This window comes from Salvelinus namaycush, chromosome 4 (assembly GCF_016432855.1).
Source record: "Salvelinus namaycush isolate Seneca chromosome 4, SaNama_1.0, whole genome shotgun sequence".
NCBI classification, from domain to species: domain Eukaryota; kingdom Metazoa; phylum Chordata; class Actinopteri; order Salmoniformes; family Salmonidae; genus Salvelinus; species Salvelinus namaycush.
The window spans coordinates 12,841,456-12,858,992 of NC_052310.1; the positions used below are offsets into that span (position 1 = coordinate 12,841,456).

At 44.3% G+C, this 17,537-nt stretch overlaps 1 protein-coding gene across 1 annotated transcript; it reads right to left on the reverse strand.

The window, feature by feature from the left end:
- Nucleotides 1-425: 425 nt before the first annotated feature.
- On the reverse strand, nucleotides 426-17,128 carry LOC120046168 (MMS19 nucleotide excision repair protein homolog). Its single transcript, XM_038991184.1, has 31 exons — nucleotides 17,025-17,128; nucleotides 16,501-16,549; nucleotides 16,286-16,386; nucleotides 16,100-16,185; nucleotides 15,893-15,967; nucleotides 15,698-15,767; nucleotides 15,399-15,527; nucleotides 14,236-14,297; nucleotides 13,740-13,826; nucleotides 13,440-13,514; nucleotides 13,263-13,340; nucleotides 12,989-13,127; nucleotides 12,019-12,173; nucleotides 11,652-11,721; nucleotides 10,608-10,733; nucleotides 10,287-10,368; nucleotides 9,916-10,013; nucleotides 9,627-9,788; nucleotides 8,988-9,143; nucleotides 8,661-8,754; nucleotides 8,207-8,309; nucleotides 7,966-8,043; nucleotides 7,633-7,759; nucleotides 7,435-7,541; nucleotides 7,099-7,155; nucleotides 6,784-6,970; nucleotides 6,572-6,654; nucleotides 3,081-3,245; nucleotides 1,484-1,543; nucleotides 1,244-1,344; nucleotides 426-1,063 (listed from the first exon to the last, which is right to left on the reverse strand). The coding sequence occupies exons 1-31, from the start codon at nucleotides 17,110-17,112 to the stop codon at nucleotides 1,033-1,035; spliced, it is 3,081 nt and encodes a 1,026-aa protein (XP_038847112.1). The 5' UTR covers nucleotides 17,113-17,128; the 3' UTR covers nucleotides 426-1,032.
- Between the last annotated feature and the right edge of the window lie 409 nt (nucleotides 17,129-17,537).

Below are 17,537 nucleotides of genomic sequence, written 5' to 3' on the forward strand. Positions count from 1 at the left end.
ATAAATAAAAAATGGGTCAGATCCTTGAGGTTTTTATTGTGAGAGGCTCAGCGACGTTAAGATTTTGAAAGTTGTGTAGTGTACACCCGGCTTAACCAACATTAAGATCACTTAACATGGTCGGAAAGCTGCGGACTTCCTCCTAGCTGATCTCGAATATGGCCACCATAGTTAGAATTCCTAGATTGGTCGGGGGATATTTCTTGTGGCCAGCCTGTAACAGGAGGGAGGGGCTATGTGGTTGACATAGTGAAAGTTGACTGCTGTGACATGACCAATAGAAACTGTTTAACTATATTGAGCACATCTATCATTACAATTGATAATACTTTTGATATTAGCTTGTATTGTTTTAATATTTGATAAAGGATTGTTTTTGGAAACGTCATCCAGCTTCTTTGAGCTCGTTGATTTTAAAGCACTGATTCATTTACAAAAATGGTTTTATTGACAGCTTAAGTTAGACATTTAAATATTGTCCACATATCTTCGGCATATGTTTGAGGTTCAAAGTTAGCCTAGTGAAATTAAATGTGCAGCCTACCATGTGCCAGCTGCATCAATCCTTCCAATACTGAATACAATGTTGACTCTTCATAATGGCATCTTCACGAGCGATGTTAAACACATTAATATTGTCATCTATGGTTAGATAGTCAATTATGTAAAATGTACTTAAATCAGTAGCTCTCGTACACAACTGGCAGGGTGAGGTCAAATGTTAGACTTGTAACTCATGATTTCAAGGCATAATATTGTAGATAGAAATGGTTCTCTCTGTGCCAAGCTTGTTTCAGTGCAGCGCAGTCCTTCCATGATGGACGGTTGGCTGTCACCTATAGGTCCACGCCACCATGCAGTGGTGGAGGGGTAGCAGTACAAAAAAAAATGGACGTGTAAAAGGTGAAGTGCTGTGGGTGGTGAGATGTCACAGACTCCAAGGGCAAAAAACTAGGGTCCCATGCCTGGATCCAAAGCCTCTTCCTCAGGAGCAGGCGGTCCCACAACCAGTCTGTAATGGTGGGGCCAAACTCACCTTCCCCCTGGACTCCCCAGTAGGAACCTTCACATGAGACACAATGGAGAGAAATTCGGGGCCTGTTTTTCTCATTGTTAGGTTTTTTGTGTCATATTGACTTCTTGTCTGGTGAATCCTGTTCCATTTCTAACAATGTTACATCAACAGATTGAAATGCCTAACCCTTGTAGTTGTGAGAATGTTTGAGGAAATCTAATGCCTCACCATTCATTGCGTGCCACCACCGCCTCGCTCCTCACCATCCTCTTGAGGTCGTCCAGGGGCACAGCCAGGCCACGCAGCACCCTCGCACGGAAAGGCATGATCTGCCAGAGGAAGGGTGGGTTTGTTTATGACCAGAGTTTATATGAATTGGTTGTTAAAGCCAATCACTTGTTAAAATCCCATCTGTGTGGCCAGTTGGCTGACAGAGGTTGTTCTGTGCAGTCCAGGACCGAGTCTTACCTCATGTTCTGGAAAGCGGGAGAGGGCATGGATACAGCGCAGAGAGGCTATCCGCACTTTCTGTGAGGACGAGGAGAGAGACAGACAAAAAAACGACCTTCGTGAGTGAAGATAAGTGTATGGGGATTGGGGACAATGGTACTCAAGGTTACCTTGGTTCATGTTGCCGCTGAATACTGAATAGTCCAGATTTCAGAAACACTGAGTTGCATTCTGGGGTTTATGACATTAATTGCGTTTCAGGTTAAAGACCACACCGGTACAGTCAAGCAGCATTTCATTTGCAGATGTATTGTGGGTTATAGTGATAGTGTGTTCGATTCTCGGGACCACACATACGTAAAATGTATGCACATGACTGCTTGTCACTTTGGATAAGTGTCTACTAAATGGCATATTATTGAATGCTCGCGGGGACACGGCTGAATCAACTACCTCTGGCACAGGAATAATAAGATACAAGGTCTGTGGGACAACGCTAATGTCACAGAGAGAACACATCTCTGCCTGATGCTCACATTTGACTATGTATTTAGCTTTCTCAATACTTGTCCCATTGGCATATGTCACTTTTATAATGATAGTGTGTGTGTGTGTTTGTCTGCCTGCGTGTGGTGTGTAATATAGGGTATGTGGACACCCCTTAAAATGAGTCGATTCGGCTATTTCAGACACACCAGTTGCTGACAGCTGTATAAAATTGAGCACACAGCCATGCAATCTCCAAAGATAAACATTGACAGTCAAATGGCCTTACTGAAGCGCTCATTGACTTTCAGCGTGGACCGACAGCCTGCCAACTTTCCAACAAGTCAGTTTGTCAAATTTTTGCCCTGCTAGAGGTGTCCGGTCAACTGTAAAACAGGACCGCCTAGTGTTAAAGAGCGCAAAAATTGTCCACCCTCGGTTGCAACACTCACTACCAAGTTCCAAACTGCCTCTGGAAGCAACGTCAGCACAAGAACAGTTTGTGCGTCGGCTGGAGTGGTTTAAAGCTTGCCGCCATTGGACTCTGGAAACACGTTCTCTGGAGTGATGAATCATGCTTCACCATCTGGCAGTCCGATGGACAAATTTGGGTTTGGCGGATGCCAGGATAACGCTACCTGCCCCAAAGCATAGTCCCAACTAAAGTTTGGTGGAGGAGGAATAATGGTCTGGGGCAGTTTTTCATGGTCCAGTGAAGGGTAATCTTACAGCATACAATGACATTCTAGACGCTTCTGTGCTTCCAACTTTGTAGCAACAGTTTGTGGACGGCCCTTTCCTAATTCGGCATGACAATGCCCGGTCCATTCAGAAATGGTTTGTCGAGATCGGTGTGGAAGAACACCTTTGGGATGAATTGGAATGCCAACTGCGAGCCAGGCCTAATCGCCCAACATCAACGCCCGACCGCACTAATGCTCTTGTGGCTGAATGGAAGCAATCCCCCCAGCAATGTTCCAACATCTAGTGGAAAGCCTTCCCAGAAGAGCGGAGGCTGTTATAGCAGCAAAGGGGGGACCAACTCCATATTAATGCCCATGATATTGGAATGAGATGTTCGACGAGCAGGCGTCCACATACACTAAGTAACCAAAGGTATGATACGTACCATAGCAGGGCTTGTGGTGAGGGTGAGGGTGCGGCCTACTAGCGCCTCCAGCTGAGTGATGAGGGCGGAGGGGGGGTCCATGAGGACAGGTTGCAGGCAGGACAGGGTGGACAGCTGCACCGCCTGGTCTGGACAGGACAGGGCCTCTAGCAGGAGGGGCAGGAGCTGACCAAACAGTGGAGAATAGAAAAGGAGGACATCACCACATCCTTAAGATACAGTGCCTTCAGAAAGTACTCACACACCCTGATTTTCTTTCTACATTTTGATGTTACAAAGTGCGACTAAAATGGATTTAAGTAATTTTTTTGTCATTTATTTATTTTTGATCCATCTACCAATAGGTGCCTTTGAGGCATTGGAAAACATCCCTGGTCTTTTTTTGTATTTTAGCTAACACTTTTATTTACAATGATGGCCTACCAAAAGGTCTCCTGCGGGGACGGGGGCTGGGATTAAAAATGAAATACAGGACAAAAACACACATCACGACAAGAAACACCACAACACTACATAAAGAGAGACCTAAGACAACAACATGGTAGCAACACCACATAACAACATGGCAGAAGAACAAAAGATGGTACAAACATTATTGGGCACAGACAAAGGCATGAAGGTAGAGACGAGACAACACATCACGCGAAGCAGCCACAAGTGTCCATGATTGAGTCTTTGAATGAAGAGATGGAGATAAAACTGTCCAGTTTGTGTGTGTTCCAGTCGCTAGCTGCAGCGAACTGAAAAGAGGAGCGACCCAGGGATGTGTGTGCTTTGGGGACCTTTAACAGAATGTGACTGGCAGAACATGTGTTGTATGTGGAGGATAAGGGCTGCAGTAGGTATCTCAGATAAGGGGGAGTATTGAGTGCAACGATGTGTCCGATAAGGAATATTGGTGGCAAATCTGATGGCCGAATGGTAAAGAACATCTAGCGGCTCGAGAGCAGCCTTTACCTACCAATCTATAAATTACGTCTCCGTAATCCATCAGTAGGATGGTCATCTGAATCAGGGTTAGTTTGGCAGCTGGGGTGAAAGAGGAGCGATTACGATAGAGGAAACCAAGTGTAGGTTTAACTTTAGCCTGCAGCTTTGATATGTGCTGAGAGAAGGACAGTGTTCCGTCTAGCCATACGCCAAAGTACTTGCATGAGGTGACTACCTCAAGCTCTAAACCCTCAGAGGTAGTAATCACACAAGTAGGGGCATTCTTCTTACCAAACCACATGACCTTTGTTTTGGAAGTGTTCAGAACGTTTTTTTTTTTTGTACCTTTATTTAACTAGGCAAGTCAATTGAACACATTCTTATTCTCAATGACGGCCTAGGAACGGTGGGTTAACTGCCTTGTTCAGGGGCAGAACGACAGATTTTTACCTTGTCAGCTCGGGGATTCAATCTTGCAACCTTACAGTTAACTAGTCCAACGCTCTAACCACCTGCCTCTCATTGCACTCCACGAGGAGCCTGCCTGTTACGCGAATGCAGTAAGCCAAGGTAAGTTGCTAGCTAGCATTAAACTTATCTTATAAAAAAACAATCAATCAGTCATAATCACTAGTTAACTACACATGGTTGATGATATTACTAGTTTATCTAGCATGTCCTGCGTTGCATATAATCGATGCGGTGCATATTCATGAAAAAGGACTGTCCTTGCTCCAATGTGTACCTAACCATAAACATCAATGCCTTTCTTAAAATCAATACACAGAAGTATATATTTTTAAACCTGCATATTTAGCTAAAAGAAATCCAGGTTAGCAGGCAATATTAACCAGGTGAAATTGTGTCACTTCTCTTGCGTTCATTGCACGCAGAGTCAGGGTATATGCAACAGTTTGGGCCGCCTGGGTCGTTGCGAACTAATTTGCCAGAATTTTACGTAATTATGACATAACATTGAAGGATGTGCAATGTAACAGGAATATTTAGACTTATGGATGCCACCCGTTAGATAAAATACGGAACAGTTCCGTATTTCACTGAAAGAATAAACGTCTTGTTTTCGAGATGATAGTTTCCGGATTCGACCATATTAATGACCTAAGGCTCGTATTTCTGTCTGTTATTATGTTATAATTAAGTCTATGATTTGATAGAGCATTCTGACTGAGCGATGGTAGACACCAGGAGGCTCGTAAGCATTCATTCAAACAGCACTTTCGTGCTCTTTGCTGTGCTTCAAGCATTGCGCTGTTTATGACTTCAAGCCCATCAACTCCCGAGATTAGGCTGGTGTAACCAATGTGAAATGACAAACGTCACTCGCTCTGAGACTTGGAGTAGTTATTCCCCTTGCTCTGCATGGGTAACGCTGCTTCGAGGGTGGCTGTTGTCGATGTGTTCCTGGTTCGAGCCCAGGTAGGGGCGAGGAGAGGAAGCTATACTGTTACACTGGCAATACTAAAGTGCCTATAAGAACATCCAATAGTCAAAGGTATATAAAATACAAATGGTATAGAGAGAAATAGTCCTATAATTCCTATAATAACTACAACCTAAAACTTCTTACCTGGGAATATTGAAGACTCATGTTAAAAGAAACCACCAGCTTTCATATGTTCTGAGCAAGGAACTTATACGTTAGCTGTTTTACATTGCACTTTTACTTTCTTCTCCAACACTTTGTTTTTGCATTATTTAAACCAAATTGAACATGTTTCATTATTTATTTGAGGCTAAATTGATTTTTATTGATATTATATTAAGTTAAAATAAGTGTTCATTCAGTATTGTTGTAATTGTCATTATTACAAAAAATAAAAAAATAAAAAAAAATCGGCCAATTAATCGGTATCGGCTTTTTTTGGTCCTCCAATAATCGGTATCGGCGTTGAAAAATCATAGTCGGTCGACCTCTACTCCAGACATTTCAGCTTTTTAAATAAAAAATAATTATTAATTAGTAAAAAAAAATCTACAAACAAAATTCCACTTTGACATTATTGGGTGTAGATCACTGACACATCTAAATGTACCGGTAATCAACTTTAAATTCAGGCTGTAACACAAAATGTGGAAAAAGTCAACGGGTGTGAATACTTTCTGAAGGCCCTGTAACAGTACCATAGTGGGATATAATGCTCATCACAGATGTATAAAATAAGAATTTTATAAACTGGGTGGTTTGAGCCCTGAATGCTGATTGGCTAAAAGCAGTGGTATATCAGACCGTATACCACATATTTATTTTTACTGTTCTAATTATGTTGGTAACCAGTTTATAATAGCAATAAGGCACCTCGGGGTTTGTGGTATATGGCCAATATACCACGGCTAAGGGCTGTATCCAGTCACTTCGCGTTGTGTTATGCCTAAGAACAGCCCTTAGCAGTGGTATATTGGCAATATACCACACCCCTCTCAGATATGTGTTTTAGATTTAAGGAATATATTCATGGAAAAAATAAATTTCTAAGTTGTTCCTGTTTTTGCTCCCTTGTCTGGCACTTATCTATACTGTTTCACTGGTTCTCTCTACTTACCGCTGGTAGCTCAGTGAGCTGAACCTGTCTGGGTAGGTTGTTCACTATGTGAGACAGTGCCTTCAGGTAGCCAGACTTCTTCTCTGTAGAGGGAGAGAAGGAAGGGAAAGTTAAGAATCGGTACAATGAACAGGACTCTCACAAACTGGTCAACAAGTTACAACACGTGGCCAGTATCTGTAGTGCATTGAAAATGTGTCCCTCTCCGGTACCTTGGGCTGCAGAGTTAAAGCCCTGGACCAGCTTGGCCGAGTTCTCGGTGAAGAAGCGCTGGCGGTACATGATGCGTATGTCGGCGTTGCAACCGCGGTTGAGGACGTCCGGCGAGTCGCTCATCAAGAGAGAGAATCCATCGGCAGCTAACGAACCCAGTTCTGAGTCACTGAGCAGGGAGAAAAGCTGAGACCGACACAGGATTATTGCTGTGTGAGGTTACTGAGGTAGAGATTTTTCTAGGGGAGAAGAGACAAAACAATTAAACTACAGACTGTGTGTGTGTAGGAGGACAGAGGACTCCTGTCCTTTACCTTGTCAGTCAGGGCTGTGGACAGAGGGTGGTAGCGGAGGAGGAGAGCCTTGGCCACCTAAAGACAAGAAAGCCATTCACAACTTGATGAATGAATGGACAGAACACCATAACAACATACAATAGGCAAGTCACCATTCACCCTAAAGGAGAGGTCGTAGGAGAAACAGAGATCCCTAGTCTAGAGACACAGGGGGGTTACAGTGTGGGGAGTTCAGTAGGCTAAGTATGGGCTGAGGGGAACAGAGAACGAAAGAGAATACATGGAAATCATAGAAACTGATGTGATTGGATAAAATACTGCCATGTGAGTAGCAATACAAAACGGGGGTCTAACCCAGAGCAGCAGCGTGAACGCCTGCTTTCGGACCGAGGAGGACGCACAGTCCAGCTCAGTGGAGATCCTCTTCAACATCCTGTCTATCAGAGAGTCCAGGGCTTCTCCTGTAGAAAGACACAACATTAAATATACCATCTCACCAACATTCACTTGACCAATCCTCATTCAGATCAAGGACAGGACTGGAGGACTCGCCTGCAGGCCTCTTGTTGACCAGCCCAGCGTAGCACTTGGCGGCTGAGGTGTAGGAGAGGGGATGGTCACAGGTACAGCTCAGCTCCTCCAGTTCTAACAGTAGCCTATCCATCTGTGGAACCTCCACCTGTCCAGGACACACGGTCAGTCAGTCAATGATAACAGGCTAAATTAAGCCATTAAATGTCAGGATATCTTAAGAATGCAACATTTGAGTATCCAGTGTAACGCATTAAACCGGTATCCATTGTATGAACATTTAACAGTACAAACACGGTTACAATGTGGTTTTGAGACCCTGTGATGAGTAGCAGACATGTAGGGCGTTCTTACACTCCGTGGCAGCGAACACACACAGCCCATTAGAAGACACACCATCTGGGACTGGCTCCAGGAGTCACCTGCCTGCTTCTGGAGGACAAGGTCAAAGGACAACCCATTCAATATACCACTCACAGATACAATGCTCTATTTACTCCCAGCATGCATCCTGTCCCTTGAGTATCCTCAGTAGTAGGTATAAGTGTGTTTTGATAAAGGAGATGGCTGGGTGTCTTTAGCATTGAACCCTGACCTTGAGGAGCTGGATCTGGGAGGGGAAGGCATTCTCTGGCAGGAAGGACATGTCCCCATCCAGGAAGAGGGACACCGCCCGCGAGGCTGTTTGGCCCGCCAGTCTGGTGACACAGCAGAGCTTAGTAGGGTTACAAAATTCCGGGAACTTTCAATAAACTCCCATTGTTTTCCAGAAATCCTGGTTGGAGGAATCTGGATTTCCTGCCTGTTTCCTCCTGAATCTGGGAATCAACCAGATTCATTTTTCCCAACCAGGAGTTTGGGAAAACCAGGGAATGTATTAAAAGTTCCGAGAGTTTTACAACCCTAGTGGTTAGCACCAAGCCAACATATTTACATATGACATAATACATGTGCCGTCATCAATTATGTGTGTGTGTGTGTGTGTGTGTGTGTGTGTGTGTGTCTCTCGTCTGACTGGGTGGCTGGCTCTCTCAGTGATGCCAACTCACTGGGACTGTAGTCGGGCACAGGTGGTGCTGATGACTGGTACCATGGCTGATAGGACAGACTCCTCCACTAAAGGACTCTGATGGTCTGAGGACCCTTCACATATAAAAGAGAGCAGAAAAAAAACATCAGTCAAAAAGAGTTAGGTCTTCTGCATTTAGTTTGCATAGGTTTGCCAAAACACACCAACTCATTTTCAGAACAGCTCTCCATTGAACCAGAGATTCCTTATCTCAAGGGACTTCCTGGTTCAATAAAGGTTACATTAATCAAAACATTACAATGTGTTGCAGAGGCCTGAAGGCATTAGTTGGTCAGAATATTCTCACCCTGCATAGCTGCCTGCAAGGCCAGTCCGAGCAGGCGCGGAATGATGATGTCATGGAAGACGCGGCCGGTCTCTTCAGTGTCCTGGGCATGCTCTGCTATCCTCTGCAGATTGTGGCACACAGAGATCACCTCCTCCAATGAAAATGAGCCAGTGCCTGTTGGGAGAGAGATTACATCTTCATTGTCATCAGTCTACTTATACAAAAGGTGCAATATGCAGAAATTGCTCCGCCATTTCCTGGTTGCTAGAATTCTAATAGTTCAAGCAATGCATAGTGTAGAGAACCATTGCACCATCTAAACTGCTGGGAAATATATTTACAACCACCACAAAAATTCTGTTTTTCAGCTATTTGAAGCTGGTGTACAAAACCGAAAGTAAATGACAAAAAGGAAAGGGGAAGCATCGAAATAGTGCACATAGAAGAGATCTGCCGCTTCTTAGACTTGCTTTCAATGAGAATAACATATCTATAACTCACATTTCTATGTGAATTTGGTCAGGTCGCCCAAAAAGTTACATATTGCAGCTTTAACATAGAGAGATAGGGGAGTTTACCTATACAACGAAACATAAGACATATTTAGAAAGGGTCTACCTATACAAAGACAGATGAGTGTGTGGTAGTGACACATACCAGTGTGTGAGGAGGTGAGAACCTGTAGCAGGACAGGTGTGCTCTCCTGAACCACACTGGGCCGGGACGACACCGCAGCCAGCGCCGTCAAACACCGCTGACGTACGGCCTGCTGGGAATGTTCCTGGGACGGCGTGGCGCTGTCACCTTGTGCCATGGACTCTGGGAACAGGAGAGAAAAGGGTTCAGTTCAGTAACCCTCCTCCGGTTGGAATGATGTCATTGAAGGAACGTAATGATAAAGACCTTTGTTTACATTTTTTCGTTTTGACCTTTGACCCTAACCCACCTGAGAAGATCTCCCCCTTCAGCCGTGGAACCATCTTAGAGATGAAGGCTAGAGGGTGCAGACAAGCCAGAGCCCCTGCACACTCAACCACAGCCAGGCTGGACAGACAGGGAGAGGCAGAGAGAAGAACCCAACCCTTGTGTTAATTGATTAGGCACACACAGGTTGTGTTTACACAGGCAGCCCAATTCTGATGGGTTATTTCTCACTAACTGGTCTTTTGACCAATCACATCAGATCTTTATCAGCGCTTATCTGATTGGTCAAAATACCAATTAGTGAAATAAAAAAGATCAGAAGTGGGCTGCCTGTGTAAATGTGGCCACAGATTTCTGATTGCCCTCCCAGAAGAACTGAAAACAGGTACTAACCTGACTTTAGAATCTTCCTCCTCCAGGATGAGCCTGGTGAGGTGGTCAACGGCCAGCTCCACATCTGACTCTAACAGCAGGACTAGGAGAGAGGTGGGAGAGGTCAACCTATACGTCTCAGCATAGTAAGGGGAGATGTAGCACAATCTGAATGGCCAATTAAATGTATTCTCTATCCCACAAGCTGAACAGCATGTGAACAAAGACTCATTCTGACTTCAATTCAATCCTGTGTAGCAGTGAGAGGAGCTCAAAAGGTCTCAAATGTGTTGGTCAGGTATATGTTAATTGGAAGAGGGATTGCGAGGTCAGGAGTCTCACCTGTCTGTTGGCTCAGGGCAGTGAGCACACGCAGTGATGTGATCTGGAGCCCAGCACTGTTCTCAGCCAGGGCAGAGAACACTATACTGCAAAGAGACTGCCTGAAGTCCAACAGCACACTCTCATCTGGTGAGAGGAGAGAGAAGGAGGGGGGAGGGAGAGAGACAAAGAAAGTAGGGAAGGAGAGAGGGAGGAAGAGAGAAAAGGGAGAGAAGGAGGGGTGTGAGAGTGGTGGGAAAAGGTTAATAGAACAATTCACACCGCCACATATCACACGAACCAGGAGGGAAATTTCATGAGGGACTGAGTTATTGCACAGTAGAAATGGCTGGATATTCTCATCATTCCTAAAGCATGAATTGTTATTATGCTGGGGCAAGTTCTAACAGCGTTCTGCTTCAAATACTCTTTCAAATGGAGCCCTGAAATGAAGCATTGTAAATCACTTGTTTAGCTGCAGAGGCAGAACATGAAAGGAGGAACAAGGGACAATAAATCTCTAAAAGTCCAAGCCGATGGGGGGGGGGGGGGCGATGACGAAATATTTAACCCACAGAGCTACCTCCGTACTTCCATTGGTTTGTACGGGTTACATTCAGACGAGTTCCGTGACACTTGTGGGGTCAGAGCAAAATGAAGAAAACTATCGTGTTTGTGCGAGTCACCCCTTTCCATAGTTTGTAGCTCAAACTAAAGGCCATAAATTACAGACAGAAATTGGCACATCAGAGTTACTGACTTTAAACGAGTCCCATGCTGTGGGGCTCGTAGAGCAAAACAGAGAACATCATCATTACAGACGTTTTCGTGAGAAGACCAATTTCTCATGGGCTGACAAACACCGCTGTAGCTCGGCCACCTTCCACCGCAGATGCGCAAGGCCAACATAGGAGGATGTGGCGGGTTGAGAGGCAGCCTATGCAACAAAACAATATATCTCTGACGGGTTTTGATAGAGATTATTTTATTATGTTAACTAGATTGACGCACGGCTCTTAATGAACGTCGCACAAAGATCGGGACAGTAATGAACGTTACACTTACCCTCCTCTGAAGACTTCACTGGCTGGACGAAGCCCTGTAACACCTCCAGTAGGGTGCGCCGCTGAGCACACTACACGGGGGAGGACACAGACAGATATTTAAGATTTCTGTAGGAACCAAGCCAGAACCAAGATATTTACAACAGGCTGGGCTGCCTACATGTCCTGTGGAAGTATTGGGTCAGCAAAAGGCCATAACTTACAATGCAATAACACTGTGATTTTGACTATGTGGGAAGCCAGAAAAACACACAATGTGAGAAATCTGACTGGCAGAATTGACTCAAATCATTACCAACAGTCAAGAATGGGAGACAAGCGTCAACACTGATGGAAATGGAACGACCTAGCTGGCTGGTGTGACTCACTTGTGTTCGGCTGTTGTATTGTTCTATGAGGGACGGCATGATGGCGGCTGCAACTCTGTGGCTCGCCCTGTAGGAGGCGGTAGAGGTGGCCTGCAGCAGCTTGGCGCTGGGCCACACCAGCTTCAGGTCCGGCTCACACAGGTGGTGCTGACAGTCTACAAAACATTAGGCTGGGTTGGCAAATTGGCGATGGCACGTGTATCAGGACATCATGCTGGACTATATGAAGTGTGTATACCTACATCTATCTGGGTGTAAATAACGAACAGTGTGGTGAGTCGAAGGTGGAAGGTTGCGAGTAAGCATCGAGGGCAGACAGGTAGCAATGAGCCTGAGATTTATTTGCCATCGCTCGCCTTCATCTGAAGCCAAGCTGCCTCTGTGGAGTTGTCATCGTCTCTCATCTCCCTCCACCTCTCTCTCTCAATTTTAAAAATGTTTCAATTTAAGGGGCTTTATTGGTATGGGAAACATACGTTTACATTGCCAAAGCAAGTGAAATAGATAATAAACAAAAAGTGAAATAAACAAAAAAAGTTTACATTAAACTCACAAAAGTTCCAAAAGAATAAAGACATTTCAAAAGTCATTATGTATATATACAGTGTTGTAATGATGTGCAAATAGAAAAATAAAAAACGTAAATATAACCTATATTTATAATGGTGTTTGTTCTTCACAGGTTGCCATTTTCTTGTGTCAAGAGGTCACAAATGTTGCTGCTGTGATGGCGCACTGTGGTATTTCACCCAGTAGATATGGGAGTTTATCAAAATTGGATTTGTTTTCAAATTCTTTGTGGGTCTGTGTAATCTGAGGGAAATATGTCTCTCTAATATGGTCATACATTTGGCAGGAGGTGAGTCCGTCTCCCTCTCACACATTTCCACTGACCCCACACAATAACAAAATAGACAAACACCTTTGACATTAGTTGGCTCCTGTTTCTCAGATTTGTTTGAGGGGTTACCTTTGAGGACCAAGTCGAGGAAGACATTGAGGTAGTCTTCAGAGTCAGAGTTGAGGACGGAGCGGGAGATGCAGGCTGTCAGGGCACCGAGGGCAGCTAGACCAGCGGACTCCACCCTCTCACTGGCTGTCTGGAACACCTGCACAGGGATGGAGGCCAATCAAACTCTCCATTCAGACTATCAAGATGCCTCGTGTACTGTTCGAGACACTTTCACACAATTCTAATAGTAATTTTCGATGTTGCCAGCCCCCCAGGTTCCATTGAAACGCACCTCCCTGCGCAGCGAGGCCCAAAGGCCTGGTAGGAATTCGGCTAGCTCTTTATGTTCATACACAGAAGCACAGGCAGTCTGCAACATGAGGATGAAACACAGCTCATTAAGGCATGAATGCCATTTACTTTATATATAAACCATAAAGATGATCTGAGGTGACCAACATGGTATTACCAGGGTCTGCAGGGAGTCCACCTTGGCACTCTGAACATCGGAGTCCAGCTTCTCAATGATCAGCGGCAGCAGGAACTGTTGAAGCGAGACAATCAACAAATCATAACTACACCCACCCAAACGCTTTCACTTGTTCACTTTCTGTCTCTCACAAACATACAACCTTACACAAAGACTATATCTGATGTCCTTTAACGTTCTAAAAGGCTATGCGTTGTGTAGTCTCGCTTGCCAGACACGGCAGATGTGGGAAGAGGCTACGCATTGCGTGTAGTGTGCAGTACAGTACGTCTTCCCCACCTCTGCAAAGCGTGGTGTTCCAGTGAGCACGGCCCTCAGGGCGAGGATGAGCTCTTCCTGGGTGATGCCGTGGGGGTCATTGGGTGGCTGGGTGGGGACACACACAGAGACAGTCATGGATGTCAACCATTTCAAAACACGGAACAACTCAAATTGAATGTTTTAATTGATTGAATGAAACTTAGATCCAGCTCATCAAAAGACCTTCCTTAATACTCTTAATACTTTAAAATGAATGTTAATCAAGTACTGTTATGAGTGATCTCCACTATCAAGCTCAATCTGAATCACAAAAAAATGGAATAATACAAGCTGTCTGTCAAAGTGTTTAGACCCGGGGCTTATCCATTTCCTATATTCCTCTGCCAGATGCTAGTCAGTGTCACATGGCTCAGGTATCAGAGCACATAGGACAGAGAGCCACATACGCATTGTCTCCTGGGTAGGTTCATCTGGCGGGTCTAAGTCCACAACAGCTGCACAAACAAACACTTACCGGGCTGAAGTCTATGGGGAAATAGCAGGATGTAACTTCAAACAGCTCCTCTGTGAATTTACCTGAATAAAGAAACACAGACATGATATTACCGTCTACGGATTGAGGAATCGTTAGATAATACATGTATTAAATATCAACCCAACTACTGGTATACATAAAACAGGGCTTAAATCTGTCCTCTTGTGTGTGTGTGCGCACGTAAAGGACTCCAGACTAACTCTTTCCACTGGTGCAACTAACCTTTTCAGTTGGTGACACCAGCCCATGATTTGGTTGCACAAAAATGTTGTTGCGGCACCACGCAAAATATATATATTTTGCAATCATCTTATGAAATCATTTACAGTGCTACTTAGTTGGTATGCTTCAAGACATACGTTTCATCCAACATGTCCAAGCAGAAATGCATGAACATGATGTGCAACCTAAACCAGTGACTCGTGAACTCTGCTTCATATGGCTAGCTCTCAGGAGAGCTGTTCTCAGTAATGACATGCAGGTTTTTCCATGCCTCCGCGCACCCTAATCTCTGCAATTTACAGATACAATTTCATTAATGGAGAGAAAGACACTGGCAGTCTAAACAACACGAGCAGCACTCGCGAGACTACACTAAGTTCACTTCCGAAACATGACTCAGCTTGAATTAGTCTCTGTCCATCTGTCACACACCACAGACTAAACAAGCAGAAGCCAATGCTTCATTTCTCGTAACCAGGACATGGTTAATCCACAACAAAAAGTCAAGAGTTCATATCATGCCTTGACACCGTGTTGATATTGTTACCTGACACCGTGTCGCTATTGTTACCTGACACCGCGTCGCTATTGTTACCTGACACCGTGTTGATGGTGAGTTTGGGTCACCTGTGTGCCACACACGTTTAGAGGGTCTTTTTTCCCTGCTTGTCGTTATAGCACGTTTTCCTAAGACACAGCGGATCAATTTCCTCAAGCAATGTAATTTCCCTGTTCCTTATTGAATACAACCTGCCTTCACCTCATTACTGAGGAAGCAATTAAATGAAGATGGATGTGTTACAAGTTCACTCAATGCCCAGTAAACCTGAGCAACATTGAAACACAAGATGACAGCACAACTAAAAAAGGTACATAAAACACATTTGTAAAGTTTGGAATAACAATGTGTGTGTTCTCACCCAGATCATAGCCTCCATGGATGATTTTCCCAGCGATCTGGAAGGCCAGGAGAAGATTGCGTGGGTCCCTCTCCCCATCCACTGACTGGACAAACCCAAAAACAAAGTCTGCACCCAGGCCCTTCAGCTCTGTGGGATTGAAAAAGTGGTCCATCAATTTAACAACATGCAGATAAGCAACATACAGATCATGCTGATTATTACAAAGCTGTACAGTCTCAATGTTGACCACTCTCAACAAGGATTTCTACAATCCGCTGATTTCTCCATTATAGCTACCACTCTACCTCAGTTCTTACCTGACTCTCTGGATTCCATAAGCTGGGTTAGGATGTTGTAAACACATGACCGCTCCACCAGCATCAGGGACTGTAGTGACAAAGAAAGCAGAAACAGGGTCAGGGGTTTTGCAGTATAAGAAACATATAGGCCCCCTCTGTATGCTAATTATTTAGGAGAGTTGACACTTGACAGGGCAGGTTGGATGTGCTCACCTGCACATGAACGTCCTGGAAGAGTGATTTCAGAATGGACACTGCAGACCCAGGCGGCAACACTGAGCATTTTGTCTGAAGGGGTTATTTCAAAACGTTGGTCAGGAATAGGCAAGGAATGTCTGTCAGTTCACTTTTGACAATAGTCGCATTTCTATCTAATATTCACGTCAAATTTAACATGAGGCTACTAAGATTGAGACTTACCAGTGCTTTCAACCCCTTTAAGACATGTGGTGTGATGACATAGTGGTCCTTGAGTCTGTTCTCATAAAACGCTAGAAGGACTTCCACTGAGGGTAAAACAAAAAGAAGAAGATAATCAATAGCCATGGACAGGACATATAGCACCCACAAACCAAAACGACAAAGATGTATTATAGTGCTGTTTACCTTCTCTCTCTGTAAGGTCTCCATGGCACTGCTGTAGGACATTGGAGAGGAGCTGGACACCACGGGCTCGGGTCTGGGGTTGGGAGCTGGCCAGATGCAAGCTGCACAGAGACAAGATGGTCAGCTTGTTAGTGTTGGCTGAAACTGCATGACATTGAAGTTGATGACATTGATAGTGAATGGGACAATAATGATTAATGTAACTTAAACATTACCCCAACGCTTCAACCAACTGTAGTATTGTAAACTGTCCAGCCTTGAGTCCTAATAAAAGGAAAATACATTTATTCAGCCAGAGGAAAGACACGTGGTCAATGAGTAGGATATATCATGCAGACACTTTTAGGGGACAGGGAAGTAGGTTCAGAGTCTAATGTCAAAGACGGTACACTTTGTGCTAATATGTTGATAAATACCCTTTTCACAGCAGGTTGGTTAGAAAGTTAGCAAACAAGTTCTGGCCAAAAACATATGTTCATTCGCTTGACTTCAAAGACATTGATTGCCACTTTGTATACCTTGATAGCTACTGAACAGGCTGTTGTTGTCCGTTTTTGTAGTATGCACTTGAACCAATGACCGGTTAAACACAGAAAGTAACGTTAAGAGTTTTGATGGCCTACTGCTAGCTAGCATGCTAGCCAGATGTCATGCTGGGCCACCAGTCACGCGCGATTTCTGTATCGTTCATTGACGTTCATCTCAAAAACCAAATCAGAGAGAAAGGTGGCTGAAATACCTGTTGCGGTGTCTGCGGCCTTGCTGTCCTGTAGTCCCGAAACAAATTCTTCTACCAAGCCCACTAGCAAGGCACTACCCGCAGCCATCACGAACAGCCTTGGTTCAACCAAACTGAAGTGAGCATGCGTGGAAAGTTCTTGCGATTACCCTGAGAGCAGTCACAAAAAAAGTAATAATACCAAATATGATATTGAACCCCATGCATAAATGTGCAAATACTTTTTTGCAATGTATTAAAGCTGTACATTCTTTACTGACCAAATAATACATAAACTTGTTGTGGAAGTGCATGGCTATGTGCATATTCTAAATAAATGTTATATATGGAAATGTTTATATTTCTATGTATCATTTGACCGTTCATCTGCAAAATATATATATATAAAGTTAGTTTTGGCATGGTTGAGGACTTTCATTTGTTCAAGGGATGCTCCCCACCCCTGAAGGAAATCGTGACGTGCGATAATCTGACACCCCTTGCCTTGAGCACGCGCAGGCGTAAAATGTTACT